At 54.8% G+C, this 16311-nt stretch overlaps 1 protein-coding gene across 3 annotated transcripts in view; it reads left to right on the forward strand.

Moving 5' to 3' along the window:
- LOC133340604 (muscleblind-like protein 3) overlaps positions 1-12939 on the forward strand; it is a 43148-nt gene extending 30209 nt beyond the window's left edge. For all 3 annotated transcript variants that reach the window (XM_061548966.1, XM_061548975.1, XM_061548984.1), the window contains 5 exons: positions 2283-2436; positions 3947-3985; positions 5004-5116; positions 5470-5520; positions 6098-12939. In XM_061548966.1, the coding sequence (XP_061404950.1) occupies positions 2283-2436; positions 3947-3985; positions 5004-5116; positions 5470-5520; positions 6098-6112 (372 nt within the window). In that variant the 3' untranslated portion in view covers positions 6113-12939. The remainder of the gene's footprint in view (positions 1-2282; positions 2437-3946; positions 3986-5003; positions 5117-5469; positions 5521-6097) is intronic.
- The last annotated feature ends 3372 nt before the right edge of the window (positions 12940-16311 follow it).

Below are 16311 nucleotides of genomic sequence, written 5' to 3' on the forward strand. Positions count from 1 at the left end.
TGCGGTCGCACAGCGTGCAACAGGTGGCTCTAGGCGTGCACTAGGATGGGCGAGGTTGAGGCTGCTGTAACCCCCCCCCTGCCCCCATCCATCTTGAATCAAACTACGAAGGGACGACGGGGAGACGATCGGAATAACCGTGCCGCCCTAAGGCCATGAAATGGACAGGCGTCCGTTGACGTCTCCTGGGCAAACCCCACCTGGTGCAGCCAGGAGACTGACTAGCACCTCCCCTCCATCCCACCATCCTTGAGGGGTTATCTCCGGAGACGACGGGCAATCACCGCGGCCGACCACGTGGAATGTCCAGAACGCTCAGTGGAAGTTGCCCATTTTGTCGGGAGCTTCGACCGGTACCGCCGCCTGCCACTTGAGCGGGAACGGTTCTGGCTCCGGTGACCACGAGGAGGCGGGGGGGGAGGCAGCCCTCTCCTCGGCACGAGCGTAACGTGGAACCAGCAGGGAAGTGGCTCCTTCTCAACAAGGGAATGAAAAGACCGTGGGGGCGTGGCAGTGAGGTGTGGGAAGCCACTGGTCCCAGGCTATTGTGGGCTCATCTCCCCCATCAACTTGAGGATGAGTACGATGCCTAATATCACCTCCTGCCCCAGGTGTTGGCTATAGTGGCCCTAATGGGGCCTCCAAATGAGGAATTTGGAGCCTGTTGGACACGCAATGACAGGTAACAGTGGAGCCAAGATCGGCCTCTGTAAAACAATATTCATGAAGGACGCTACTGGGCAGTTGGAGGCAGTTGCCCTCCAACAACAACGGAGATTGGAGGAAGCGACCAAAACGAGCGGCGTGCCGGGCGGCTAGAAACGCAGCGAGTTGGCACAGTGGGGAGCACAGGCAATGGATCGTCAACCCATGGCACCTGGGTCTATCCAGTGACCTGCCAGCGAGCCTTCGACACTTCAAGTGGCCTTAAAGTGCACATAGCCGACCACAAGCGCAGTGTTGACATCACCGCCACTTAGTGGCGGATGGTGGATGTTGTGTTTAGTGTGTGTGTACGTGTGGGGAGCGGTGGCGTAGCGGTTCGCGCACTGCGCTACGAACCCGGCGACCAGAGTTGGATTCCCGCTCACAGCCAACACCAGTGACGAATATTTGACCTCCCCTAGGTTGACTCGGCCTCAAATGAGTACCTTGTGCAGAGTGTAAATGTCGCCACTGGGGAGACAGGTGGCCGGGCGTGGTGCTGGCCACCCACCCCCTCGTGTGCCATGCCATCTTTCAAAGGTGCTCACTAACAGCACTTGGCCCAACAGTCTGTTAAGGCTATATGGGGGATCTTTGTCTTTGTTAATACATGGGGAGCGGTACTGTAGTGGTTATCGCATCACTCTATGAACCCGCTGACCCGTGTTCGATCCCCATTTGAGGCCAACAGTGACATATTTGAACTGGTCCTGGGCCTCCCCTATGTAGACTCAACCTTAAAGGAGTACCTGGTGCAGTGTGGAAGCATCAGGACTGTACTGGGGAAACAAAGGCTGGCCACCCACCCCCTCATGTGTTGTCGGCCTTAATCGGTGTAATATAACAGCACTTGCCGGAACAAGTTTAAAGCTATACGGGGGATTTTTCTGTGTTTAGCTGGCTGCCTTCCTGTGTCTGTATTCGTACCTGCATGTCTTGTGTCTGTGTCTACTTGTGCATCTGTATATGTGTACATATTTGTGTCTGCATGTCTGCATGAGTGTGTGACTGTATGCTTCTTTTTTTGTCTGCATGTACACCTGCTGTGTGTCTGCATCTGACCACATCCGTGTGCCTATGTGTGCGCATGTGTCTGCATATCCTGGCCTTGCGTGTATCTGTGTGCACCCGTGTATACATCCATGCAAATGCCTGTGTCTGTGCATGTGTATGTCTGTGTCTGCATGTGTCCTTTTGTATGCATCCCTACATGTGTCCGTGTGTTCATGCGTGTGTATGCCGACCTGTCTCCATGTGTTTCCGTGTGTATGTATGTCTCCACGCGTGCGTGTCCATGTTTGCCCATGTGTGGCTGTATTTCCATGTGTGTGCGTCTGCACGCATGTCACTATGTCCTTGCGTGTCTATATGTGTGTCTTCGTGTGTGTATTTGTCTTCACGTGTCTACGTGTCTCCTCCTGTGTCTCCATGTGCGTGCACGTGTCTATATGTACATCCATGTCTTCATTTCCATGCGTGCGTGCGCACGCTTGTGTCCGCGTGTCTCCACTCGTCCACGTGTGTCACCGTGCCTCCCCGTGTCTCCATGTGTCCGCGTGTTTCCCCGTGTCCCTCAGTCCATGCCCACAGGGGTCATGACCCCATTACCAAAGCGGGCGGCCATGGACAAGCCCAACGGCATGCTGGGAGCGACGTTCAACCACGCGCTCATGGCGTACCAGTCGGGGCTGTCCGGCCTCCACATGGCCGCGCAGCCTTACATGGCTCCAGGTGGGAAGCACAGCGGGCGGGCGGGAGGGAGCGTGTGTGAGTGAGTGTACGGGCAAAATTGAGCTTTCCGGAATGAATGTTGTAATGTGGGTGGATAGGTTTGACAGCGGAGGTTTCCGAATCAGTCGGGGCGGCATTATCTTTTCATCGGCTGCACGATGCTGTGTGGAGGCTACCTGGTGGTCAGTCGCTCCGCACGAAGCTTCGGGTCTTCTCGGCCACAGTCATGCCCTCCCTTCTCTATGCTTGTGGAACATCTGCGCCGGTTAGAAACATTTCAGGCTGGCATGCCTACGATCCATCCTGGGTTTAATCAGGCTGGATTGTGTGAGCAGCTCCCAAATCCTTGAAAGATCTGGACACATTTTTATCAGCTGCTCTGGCAGGCAAGGCTGCGTTGGCTGGGTCATGTAGCCCGCATGCCCAGCCACCGCATGCCCAAGCAGCTTCTGTTTTGCCACATCGAGGGGGCTAAATGGGCACGACATGCGCTGGAAAAGAGATGGACTGATGCGGTACGAGAGGATGTGAAGCTGAGTGGACTTGCCAACGACTGGTACCAGCAGTGTCAAGATTGACCTCTGGAGGAGGCTCGTGAAGGACACTACTGGGCAGTTGAAGGCAGTCGCCCTCCAGCAACAATGTAGGGCAGAGGAGCGACGCTCACAACAATGAGCGGAGCGCCGGGCGGTATCAAGTTGGCACAGTAGGGAGTACAGCTGGTGTATTTACCAGTCATCTCGGTCAACCAACCCATGGCACCTTGGTCTGTCCCGAGACCTGTCGGCGAGCCTTCGACACTTGACGTGGCCTCAAAGTGCACCTGGCCTGGCACAGGCTCTGTGGTGGCATCACCGTCACTTAGTGGCAAATGGTGGGTATTGGTGGGCTTGTGTGCGAGTGTTTGCGCAGTGGGGTGCGGTAGGGTAGCAGTGAGTCAATTCCTGCTCACGACCAACACAAGTGACGATGATCTGAACCTCGGCCTCCCCTAGGTTGACTCGGCCTCAAATAAGTACCTAGTGCGGTGTGTAAACATCACCACTAGGGAGACAAAGGCGGCAGGGCGTGGTGCTGTCCACCCACCCCTTCGTGTGCTGTACCGGCCTTAATAGTCGCTCACAAACAACACTTGCCCCAACTGTGGGGGGGGGTCTTTTTATGTGCGTGTGTATTTGCATGTGTGTGCGTGCATGTGTGTGCGTGCATGTGTGTGTGTATGTGTGTGCATATGTGTGTATGTGTGTGCATGTGTGTGCGTGCACGTGTGTGCGTGCACGTGTGTGTATGTGTGTGCGTGTGTGTGCGTGTATGTGTGTGTGCATGTGTGTGCGTGTGTGTGCATGTGTGTGCATGTGTGTGTGTGCTTGTTGAACGAGGGATGGCGTCGTCGTGCGTGTCGGGACACGAGCCCCGTGTGGGAGACAGCGTCGTGGACGCTCACCCCTCTCCCATGTTGTCCCCCCCCCCCCCCCCCCCCGCTTACTGTCGCACGGCATGCTGGGAGCAGGTTCCATGTTTTGCATGGCAGCACCCACAGCCACGTTCGGTGAGTAGACGCACGCACATCACAACAACAACCACGATGGCAATTGCTTAAGAACCATAATAACAACCACTATTAACTTAGCAGCAGCAACCTATGAACCACATCGTTCACAAACAAAACACGACACAACTCGCTCGTATCAACACCCACAGTGATGATCACAGCGTTGATGATGATGATGACTGTCACCGGTATGTAACGATGACTTGGTGGTGATGATGATGACGATGACAATCTAAAGAATTGATGATTGACAACGATGTTGATTATCATGATGGAATTGATAACAATCATGGTGACCGTTACAAAGGTGAGGATGAGTAATTTAAGACGTGGCCGTGGTGGCTATAACGGTGATTAACACGGTAAATGACGATTACATTACTGGTTGCGACGGTGACGATGGGCGTCACTGCAATGAAGACGATGATGATGTCAACCGTGACGATGGCAATGTCGATGATGTTGGCCATGATGTTGTGGACTTCACTTTCTCCTCTCTCCCTGTCCATGCTGGCAGTTGTAACATATGTTCCGTGATGGGGATAACATTGATGATGATGATGATGTTGACTGATATTGGTGATGACTGAGGATGTGGACTCTGTTGACGTGCACGATGTTGATGATGTTGGTGATGACGAGCGAGATGGTAACTACCTTGCCTGGCATACAGGACATTGTGGGTTCGATCCCGACCCTGACTCCTGCTGTATATTTTAAGTTTGCGTGTTCTCCCCATGGTGGGAGCGTGGATTTTACCCCGGGTCCTCTGGTTTTTCGCTCCACATTTACAATCAACACGCGTTTAGAGCATTTGGCTGCCTCGATACATTTCCACATGATGATGAGCCACTTCGTTGAGCTATCATTTGCGGCCAGGTCGCATGTCTGAAAAATAACTATATATAGCTTAGTCGTCCTTACCTGGTAAACATTTTAAAATATTGTTTAAGAGGTGATAGGTTGACTCGCCTTGTCCTCCCCACTCTCCCCGTGTCTCCGCATGTGCCTGCAGCGCCCATCATGTACCACCACAACCACCACCACCACCACGCGGCAGCCGCAGCCGCTGCGGCCGCCGCCGTTGCCTCCGCAGGGTCGGGACCGCCAAACCCCTTGGCCAATCAGGTGAGAGCTGGCGGAGGCGTTTGATTGGCTTGGACGACGCGAGCGCCGTGCCCGTCGGGGTTCAGAGGTTAGGCGGGATTGGAACGTGAACCGGGTTAAAGTCTAACCCCGGTGCACGAGTGCGTCTGGATCATCGGCCCCGTGTCTCCCCGTGTCTCCTCTTGTCTCCCTGCGTCTCTTCTCAGGTCTTGTCATGCTGTCCCGCGTGTCTCTGTCTCTCGTGTCTCCCCGTGTCTCCTCGTGACCCTGCGTATCGTTCTAACTCCATGTGTCTCGTGTCTCCCCCACAACTCACCGTGTCTCCTCCGTGTCTCCCTCCGTCTCCCCCGTAACTCCCCCGTGTCTCCCCACAGTTGCAACATGGAGGCCTCACCGCCCTGGACCCTGAAGATGAGCGTTACCATGTAAACAGCACACGGACACACTTGTACGTGTTCACATACATATAAAGACAAACAAAGATCCTCCGTATACCCTGAACAGACTGTTGGGGCAAGTGCTGTTCGCGAGCATCTATGAAGGCCTGGCACGGCACACGAGGGGGTGGGTAGCCAGCACCATGCCCAGTGGCCGCCTATGTCTCCCCAGTCGCTTCAAAGTACCTAATGCAGTGTGTATAACACATTGCCATGAGGGAGACAAAGGCGGCCGGGCGTGGTGCTGTCCTTCATAGGTGCTCGATAACGGTACTTGCCCCAACAGTCTGTGAAGGCTATACGGGGGGTCTTTGTCACAAACACACTCTCAGACAGCCACGCACACACGCACACACGTACACACGTACACACGTACACACATACACACGTACACACATATACACATATACACACACATGTGTTGTGCTCATCTCATCCTCCATCTCCATGTCCCCTCCCTGCCTGTCTCCTGTCTCCCTCGTGTTTCTGTCTACCCCTGTATCTTGCCTCCCCCGTGTCTCCCCTTCTGCTCCCCCACCCCCCACCCCCCACCGTGTCTCTCCAGGTTCTGCTGAAGTGACTTCCCACGCAGCCAAATCCCACGGGGGGGACCCAGTCCTCGACCTCACCAAAACCCGAGTCGTCTTTCGGCCAAAAAAAAGAAAAGTTACGATTACATGAAATGGTGCGAGCGAGAGAGCGAGGGAGTGCGATGACGTGGAGGGGAGCGATCGCGCGGAGTGTGGGCGTCAAACGCAGCTCGCGCGCCGCCGCCGCCTCTCGCGTTTAACCGCCGGAAAGAAGAGAGAGAAAAATTATACGGAGAAGAGAATATTTATGACGATTAGAGGAGAGCACTTTTTAAAAAAGAAAAAAGTAATATTAATAAATATCGATTATCCCCATCCTCCCCATCCCATCCCCCCATATATTATTTTGCCCCACAGCGCAAATTTAGTAAAAACACACAAAGCCGCGAGTCACTAAATTAAGTTACGTTGGAACGAATCCGCTTAGTGCCGCGGCCATGTATCCTCTTCGAATAGCAAGACTTTTTTTTTTCAGTAATATAAATATCCGCGTAGTCTTTTTAAGTTTCACCGCAAGTTTTTTTTTCGGGGGAAAGACGCAACCGACGGATCGAATCGGCGGCGATCGTGCGGACGAGACGCTCGCCGCTCGCCCCCCACCCTTCACGTCGATTTCAACGCAAACCACCGCCTTTGTCAATCCGCCCTGTGTTTGATCATAATTCATCACGCTGATCGGCGCGTGGGCTGGGTTGGTGAAGGTGGTGGTTGAGGGCGGGTGGGCGGGCGGGGAGCGGTGGTAATGGAGGGTGGGGAGGACCGGTGGCCAAGTATTGAACTCCGGTTGCTGGGTTCGTGTGGCTAGCCCCTTGCGACTCGCCGCTTGCTGACGGCAGAGTGAATCGGAGGTTTGGAGGTCGCCATTCGTAACGCGCGCAGCCCCCGTGTCCATCCACTGCTGGATGAGAGACCCCACACCACCGTGCCGTGCGGGTCGCGGTTGTTACGTGACCATGCTTCATGCTGTGCCAGTGCGGGTGGGTGAAGGTTCACAGCGTAGACTTACGTGGAGCACACAAAGTACAGGACGAGAGTGGATTTTGCTGCACTGCCCAATGGTGCCCACGCCCCCCCACACTTCACTTTCAAGAGCCGGCGAGATCGGGTGCATTGTGGGTGATTGGGCCACGGTCACGTGACCGGATTAATCGGAAGCTGTTTGTGATGCGGAGGCAACAGCTGAGAGATGGGCGCTTCTTACTTTTCATGGCAAAACAGCCGCCGACCGACAGAATCAATATTTAGACGGGAGGAGGAGGAATCCGATGAGCTGTGAAGCTCTTTTATCACCAAATGTCCAGTATGGGCAGGGTCAGCAGGTTACACCAACAAACAATACAAACACAAATGATAGTTCAAAGTAGAGAATGCTAAGCAAGTCACCAAATATAAATAGACTGAAACTAAGTTTTTTTTTTTACCTCGTTCAGCCCACTAATTGTATCAGTCCGGCAGGGCAGCCGGTCGAATCTACCGCCCCAGTAGTTCCCGTCCGTTGCTGCCCTGGCCATTTTCAAACCCCCTGGCACGCTGCCGCCTGACCTCCATTAACCTCCGTTGACCTCCATTGACCTCCGTTGACTCCGGCAGCCGCCACCCGCAGCACGAGGTGTCCACCCAGTGACGGAGCCGGAGGACTGGCTCCCATAATGCATTGTCGTTCATTATACAGTTGTAGGACCTGCTCCCGTAATGCACAGCCGTCAACTAAACAGTTGTCAAAATGAATCGCTCTTAACGACGTATGACCGGCTACCATAATGCATCGCTCTTAACGACGTAGTTGTATGACCAGCTCCCATAACGCATTTCTCTTAACGATGTTAATGGCAGGCTCCCATAATGCATTGCTCGTAACAACATAGTTGTATGGCCAGCTCCCATAATTCATTGCTCTTAACGATGTAGTTGTATGGCAGGCTCCCATAATGCATTGCTCATAACAACATAGTTGTATGACCAGCTCCCATAATTCATTGCTCTTAACGATGTAGTTGTATGGCAGGCTCCCATAATGCATTGCTCATAACATAGTTGTATGACCAGCTCCCATAATGCATTGCTCTTAACGAAGTAGTTGTATGACCAGCTCCCATAATACATTGCTCTTAACGAAGTAGTTGTATGACCAGCTCCCATAATACATTGCTCATAACATAGTTGTATGACCAGCTCCCATAATGCATTGCTCTTAACGAAGTAGTTGTATGACCAGCTCCCATAATGCATTGCTCATAACATAGTTGTATGACCAGCTCCCATAATGCATTGCTCTTAACGAAGTAGTTGTATGACCAGCTCCCATAATACATTGCTCTTAACGACGTAGTTGTATGACAGGTTCCCATATTGCACTGCTCTTAACGACGTAGGCGTTTGACCGACTCCCATAATTAGTTTCCCTCCTCCACTAGAGGGAGCTCTAGGGAGAACCTCTCTAAGAGGGTCTTTGACAATGACCCCCACACTTCGCCCCCCATCACATGCGACCTGCCGATTGACCTTCCTGTTGCAACTCGGTGCCGCGGGAGTGTCGAGATGTAGCGGGGGCCCACGCCCGCTTACCCCCGGAGTTTCCCGGTAGGGAACTTTCTAAACGTTTTTTATTTTTTCTCGTCTCTTATGCATCGCGCTGGAAACACGGCACGGATACCAGTCCGCTGGATTTTTTTTTTGCGGAGGTTGCGTCTTCCCCCCCCCACCCCCCCCCCCCCCTAAAAAGCGCGGCGAGACGCGAGAAATACAATATTAAGGATAAGGATTTTGTCCGTCTGGTTGGTCGTGACCGCGCGTGTATTTAATGTGACGGGGCCGCCACCGCTGTTTGTTCTAAAGACGGCGTTTCACACCGTAGGCAAACTCAGTTCGTGGGTCGCGAGTCGCCGCGCTTTACTGGGTCTCTCCCCCGGTCGCTCCGCAGGTTTGAGTCGTTACGCGCTGCCGCACGCACCCGATTGGATAAACAAGTCCCGTTGCGATGTTAGAGAACGTCCGTTTTAAAAAATGGAGATAATTTGTTCGTGTGTGTGTGTGCCGTGTAACGTGTGTGGGGGAACGGTAGCGTAGCGGTTGGGGGCCCGAGTTCCATTCTGGCTGACGGTCAACATCGGATTGCGAATATCTGAACGGGTCCTGCGCTTCGCCCGAGGTCGATTCGGCTTAAACATCAGCGCTGCGGGAGACGGGCGGCCGGCCGTGGGTCTGGCCGCAGCAATCCCCTCTTGTGTGCCTTGCCGGCCTTCATAGGCGCTCGCCTAACAGTACACGTACTTGCCCCAAACAGTCGTGTTTGTCAATGTTTTGGGTTTACTCTCCAACACACCGGCGTGCTGAGAAGCAGTCATTGGCACCTTTTGTTTACGTGACAAACCTTGACTAATTGGCTGGGGTCGGGTGGTGGCGGGTTAAACGACACATTTACGCGACCTTGTTTAAAGCCAATACAGGAGTATGGGGGTGGCCTTTGTCCCACGTGACATCGTCCCGATTAAAATGTTTAGGATGTGTCAACATCGGCACTGGATCCAGGTCTCGTGTACAGTGCACGCGTATCCCGTTTTAATGTAGAGAGAGAGGGGGTGGGCGATCCAAATTGGGATGGGTCACCAATCGACGGCGTACCCCGGGACCCAGGGAGCCAGCGTGCTGCAGCGTGGAACGGGGGTCGGGGGGGGGGGGTGGTGCTCCTCTCTCTGCGCTTCAAACCGCGGGAGCCGCCCGGTCTCGACGCACCAGAGACGGGACGGACGGGGAAACCCCCCGAACCCTGGCCAGGTAGAGACGCTAAACGCGGCAACGATGGAAACCATTCGTCCATCACTGCAACAGTTTGTTATCTCCTGTTGCTTGCGGTGGTGGTGGCGGGCGGCGGCAGTGGTGATAGTTGGTGCTGATGGTGATCGTGTTCGTGTCGACCTCGTGGTGGCCGTGTCGGTCTCGGGCACCTGAAGCAGCACCCCTGATGTCCACCGGTCGCCACGGCCCCCCCCCCCCCGCCAACCTCCCACTGCTGCCCACCTTCGCCCGGCGTGTAACGACGAAGCGCGCGGAGGCTCTCAATCGACTTTTACCGCTCCGCCGTTAACGTCGGCGATTCTTGTGCGTAATCGCGGCTGCGAGGAACCGGTTACAATTCGTGTGTTATACATATTGGGGGGGCTGGGGGCGGGTCGCGTGACTACCTGCCGCTACCGGTAGGCGCTTACATTCACGACGGTGCGACGTTAAAACGCAATCGAGTCGCGGGTTCCCCAAATTGCAGCAATCCGTGGAACCCCTCCCCCCCACCACCCCGAGGGTCTGTGGGATCATCATCACGTGTGCCTCGTGGTTGACGTCTCGGGAAGAACCCCGCAGGGGCGGTCTTGGGCCAGACCTTCTCAGCGCCAGGGCCCAGGTGAAGGGCCGCGCGTCGTATTGTCACGAGCAGCTGAAGGATCGCGACGCGTAGAAAGGGCGGCGTGTCTTTTATAGAGGGTCGCGACGACCGGGCATGAGAATGGGCCGGGCAGGTGCTGCTGGAGTTGAGGATGGGTGCTCGCCTTGACAGTGGGGTCACGGCCAGGGCGATTCTTAGTGGCTGTCAGCCCTCGCCGGGCGCTGAGGCCAGTCCCAACACCGAGGCTACGCTCCCAAGCACTCAAACCAAACTCCACACCGAACTAAACCAGTTTAACCATTAACATCGCTCTAGACCTGTTGCTAGCCCTGACTCTATCCCGAGCCGAGCCCAATACGAGGCTACATCAGGGTCAGGATCACGGCTATAGCGCCCTAACCCCTTCAGCCTAAAATCCAACATGACTTCAAACTGGTTTAAAATTACGCGTCTTAATCCAAGCCCATACACAACATCCAGCCGAACACCAAGATAGGCCAGTTTAACCGTGGTTATTGTAGTCGGGAGCTTAACACCCAGTCCAATACAAATGTTAAGCCAGCTTAGGGTCATGGCGTTAGCCCCCAGAGAGGCCTGCACTAAACGCCACCAGCTCAACACGGTGATGCGGAACCGGTTCAGGGTCGTGGCTTGAGCCCTGATCCTGACCCCAACACGGAGCCGCACAGACCCTTGTCAAACAAAACACTCACGGATTCGATGTTTTTGTTGTTGCTTTAACACTTTAACATTGTTTTGTTACAGTATATGAACATTTTAAAGAGAGAGAGAACATGTTTTAAAAATGATTTAAGAAATGTAAAAAAAAAACATACTTCTATAAGTAAGGTATATAGATAAGTCTAAAGGTTTAGTGTCAAATTTTTACGATATTGTAACGTAACGATAAAGTTCTAAACATTTTTGAACTTAGCCATGTTTTGTAAACACGACGGAGATCTTTTGTACGAGTGTTAATAGTTACCAACTTTAATTTTACTTTATAGTATTTCATTAATTTCTGTCATTTTTGATCGTTATTCTCGTAACAGATTCTAAATATGCGTCGTCGTTTAAGCAACCGTGGGTCGGTTTTTACCTCCCCCCCCCCCCCCCTGTTGGATGGTTGGTAGCGGCCGAATGAATACCGAGTTCCCCCCCCCCCTTCCTCCACTCTCTCGAATGGTTCGGTACACTCCCCCCCCACGCCTCCAGCCCACCACGTGGTGGCGGTTAAACGCAGAGGTTGGAGTCACGTGGGTGCGCGGATAACCGGGTTGTGTGAGAGACAGGAGGAGGAGGTGGTGGTGGTTGTTGGGGGTGGTGGTGGTGGTGGTTTATGGAATGGGTTGGTCTAGTCTCTATGTTTTTCGGGGGTGAGATGTTGAGAGTCGCACTTAACATTAAAACGAAATGAACTAAAGTTCTTTTAAGAAATGCAAAACTTAAAATCGATTTATATATTTTTGTTGTTGTTGTGGAAGAAAGGGGACGAGCTTTTGATTTTAAGGGGGTGGGGGGGGGGGGGCGTTTTGCCAATACTACGCGATTAAAAACCGGGCCGCTATTGCTGCCAACCTCCGTTTTTTTTTGTTAACGAGAAGCGGAGAACCGATTATAAAGGTCAAGTCGGCAATTTACAGGAGAAATTCACTCGGGCGCAACTCACCCGCCGCCGTGAGCCGGTGTCCAAACCCTCCACGCGGCAGAGCAGAGAAGGGAGAGGAGGTCCTTCCTTGTGGGGATAGTCGTTGCGGATAGATGGTGATTGTGGTCGTGTGAGTGCGGATATCGCGGGGGATCGTGGCTACCGCGGAAAGCAGCGAGCGGGGACGACATTCCAAGAAGTCAAAGCGCCGTGTCCCCTTCGTGCTCGGACGCTAGCAACTTCAAGGGCACTGGTGGAAATTCCACGTTTTTATGGCGGGGGAGGTGGTTTTTGTTTTCCGCATAGTGATTGGTTGGTTTGGTTTTTGTGGTTGAGGGGGATAGGTTGGCACTGGGGGTGGGGGGGCCCTGGGTGGACCCCCCCCCCTTCTCTACCTCCCCCCACTCATTGCACTTGTGTACATACAGACCGGGGCGTGTTAACACGAGAGTTGGCATTCACATGAAGTTCATGTGCATGGGGGGGGGAGGGGGGGCGGCTCTTTAACCGTGCCATCTACCACGCTGCGCGGTACGGCTTGTTATTGTGTGTGTGTGTTGAACTTCTTTCGCACCGTACGTGGCCAACCGTACTAATCGGTGGGGGTGGAGGGAGGACAACAACAACAACAAGCAGCCGGTGACATGGCCGGTGGGTAAGCACAGCTCTGATGCACAGGAGTGTGGCGTGAGTGGGGAGTGTGGCGTGAGTAGGGAATGTGTGGTGTGAGTGGGAAGTGTGTGGTGTGAGTGGGGAGTGTGTGGTGTGAGTGGGGAGTGTGGTGTGTGAGTGGGGAGTGTGTGGTGTGAGTAGGGGGTGTGAGTGGGGAGTGTGTGAGTGGGGAGTGTGCGGTGTGAGTGGGGAGTGTGCGGTGTTGAGTGGGGAGGGTGCTTTGTGAGTGGGGAGTGTGAGTGGGGAGTGTGCGGTGTGAGTGGGGAGTGTGCGGTGTGAGTGGGGAGTGTGCGGTGTGAGTGGGGAGTGTGCGGTGTGAGTGGGGAGTGTGCGGTGTGAGTGGGGAGTGTGCGGTGTGAGTGGGGAGTGTGCGGTGTGAGTGGGGAGTGTGCGGTGTGAGTGGGGAGTGTGCGGTGTGAGTGGGGAGTGTGCGGTGTGAGTGGGGAGTGTGCGGTGTGAGTGGGGAGTGTGCGGTGTGAGTGGGGAGTGTGCGGTGTGAGTGGGGAGTGTGCGGTGTGAGTGGGGAGTGTGCGGTGTGAGTGGGGAGTGTGCGGTGTGAGTGGGGAGTGTGCGGTGTGAGTGGGGAGTGTGCGGTGTGAGTGGGGAGTGTGCGGTGTGAGTGGGGAGTGTGCGGTGTGAGTGGGGAGTGTGCGGTGTGAGTGGGGAGTGTGCGGTGTGAGTGGGGAGTGTGCGGTGTGAGTGGGGAGTGTGCGGTGTGAGTGGGAAGTGTGTGGTGTGAGTGGGGAGTGTGTGGTGTGAGTGGGGAGTGTGTGGTGTGAGTGGGGAGTGTGTGGTGTGAGTGGGGAGTGTGTGGTGTGAGTGGGGAGTGTGTGGTGTGAGTGGGGAGTGTGCCCGTGTGAGTGGGGAGTGTGCCCGTGTGAGTGGGGAGTGTGCCCGTGTGAGTGGGGAGTGTGCCCGTGTGAGTGGGGAGTGTGCGGTGTGAGTGGGGAGTGTGCGGTGTGAGTGGGGAGTGTGCGGTGTGAGTGGGGAGTGTGCGGTGTGAGTGGGGAGTGTGCGGTGTGAGTGGGGAGTGTGCGGTGTGAGTGGGGAGTGTGCGGTGTGAGTGGGGAGTGTGCGGTGTGAGTGGGGAGTGTGCGGTGTGAGTGGGAAGTGTGTGGTGTGAGTGGGGAGTGTGCGTTGTGAGTGGGGAGTGTGCGTTGTGAGTGGGGAGTGTGCCCGTGTGAGTGGGGAGTGTGCGGTGTGAGTGGGGAGTGTGCGGTGTGAGTGGGGAGTGTGCGGTGTGAGTGGGGAGTGTGCGGTGTGAGTGGGGAGTGTGCGGTGTGAGTGGGGAGTGTGCGGTGTGAGTGGGAAGTGTGTGGTGTGAGTGGGAAGTGTGTGGTGTGAGTGGGAAGTGTGTGGTGTGAGTGGGAAGTGTGTGGTGTGAGTGGGGAGTGTGCGTTGAGTGGGGAGTGTGCCCGTGTGAGTGGGGAGTGTGCCCGTGTGAGTGGGGAGTGTGCGGTGTGAGTGGGGAGTGTGCGGTGTGAGTGGGGAGTGTGCGGTGTGAGTGGGGAGTGTGCGGTGTGAGTGGGGAGTGTGCGGTGTGAGTGGGGAGTGTGTGGTGTGAGTGGGAAGTGTGTGGTGTGAGTGGGAAGTGTGTGGTGTGAGTGGGGAGTGTGTGGTGTGAGTGGGGAGTGTGCGGTGTGAGTGGGGAGTGTGCGGTGTGAGTGGGGAGTGTGCGGTGTGAGTGGGGAGTGTGCGGTGTGAGTGGGGAGTGTGTGGTGTCGAGTTCACTACAGCGGTCGTCTCTATCCCCCCCCCCCTCACACACACAAGGGCAGATGCTCGTGACGGATTGCGTGGTGCTAATTGTGGACATTCCACATACATATGGCGGGGGAGCCGTAATGTGGAAATTCCACACTCGTATGGCGGGAGCCGGTTTGGATGTTACTTGGGACAGGCACCGATGGGTTTCCTACATTACTGGTAGAGTACTCACTCGTTTTGTATCGGCCGCACAAGGGGATGATTGGCTGACCGGGATTTCAGAAACGCCGCACCTCCGTCAGGAGGGAAGAAAAAACTTTTAAAAAACCACAAATCTGAACCAAAAATTGCCGTGGAACATTTATGACAAAATAATAATGAAGACGTAACATGTTTAATAGAACAAGTATTCGTTACATAGATGTTTTTTCAAAGGGGTAAAACTGATGGTGCTGGAAATTGCATGCAATGATAGTGGTAGCGCAACTCGGAGGATGGCGATGGCAGATGGCAGGAGGGGAGCGCGTTGCGGTTGTGATGGGGTAGAGGGCGGAGGAGGAGTAGACGGCTGTGGGTTGAGTGGAACGCGAGTTCTCGAGGTGAACCGGGACGGGCATTTGAGCTCCAGGTCGGTGGTGATAGATGATGATGAGGATGTAAGGGAATGGTCCCTAAAGATTGGGCCGCTGAATACACATCTTGAACTTCTTTCGCACCGTACTCGGCTCACCGCTCATCGGAGGTCCGGTGGTTGTGGGGGGAGAACAACAATCTAAACACAACAAGAACTTCTAAAGAAATTAGTTTTCAATCGAGAGGATTTAAAAGTGCACGGCTCCAGTGGCTTCCTAATATCGAAAGTGAAAACAACACGCCGACCCGAGAGGGGGTGGAGGTTGTGGATTCGCGTCCCGATCACTTTGCCGGCTCCGTGAATCGAGGTTCTGGGTTCGACTCCGGGTTCGAGCCGCGTTCTCACGAGCGGTGGACTTGGTGGGTCATCAGCCCGGTCACTGTGGGGCGACACCTCACCCCCCACCCCCTCCCTCCCGCCCTCCCTTTGTCAATCCACGAACTGCCTCCTCATGCAACCATACTTCACCACGCTGGTCGGCGCGTGTTGGTGAAGGTCGGCAAGCGATGTCTCCCAACACGCGGCCAGCGCTCGTTTGCAGGATATCGGCAGCGTGTGGGGGAAGAGGGAGAGAGAGCTGTTCATTGAAGTGACTTCAGATGTTGTTACATCATCAGCCAGGGTTGTCCAGCCAGGGTTGTGTGCGCTGCTCACTCCCTCCCCGCATCCATCCACACGTGGGTGGACGCGGCGAGGGATGTCCATTCACCGCGCTGTCTGCAGTCAGGATTTGCGTAATGATTCTCACGCGATTTGTATTATTACAACGCATGGACGGGCCCTCCCTTCCCGCATGCCGTGTTGGTCATGGCGGTGGGAGGGGAGGTGGGGTGTTTGACCATACTTCACCACCGCTGGCTACTGCGAGTTTGAGACAAGGGGGAGAAGCCAAGGGTGCGTCGCTGGCGTTAGCCGTAGGTCGCAAACCCCAACTCGGTCAAGAACCACGCTCGGTATCCATGAACGCATGGCGGTGAAGGGGCTTGCGGTTCTCACGTGCGAAGGTGGCAGTACAGCAAGTAGGTTCACGAGTGGGGGTCTCGGGGGTGTGGACAGTTTGAGACTACGGCGTAGAGAGGGCTGATGGCTGAGTCCACTGTTAATGGTTTTCCGTGTTTACCAATCATCCGGTGTGTATGGCATGTAACGG

The sequence above is a fragment of the Lethenteron reissneri genome, chromosome 2 (genome assembly GCF_015708825.2).
Source record: "Lethenteron reissneri isolate LAM-NWPU_2019-01 chromosome 2, ASM1570882v1, whole genome shotgun sequence".
NCBI lineage: Eukaryota > Metazoa > Chordata > Hyperoartia > Petromyzontiformes > Petromyzontidae > Lethenteron > Lethenteron reissneri.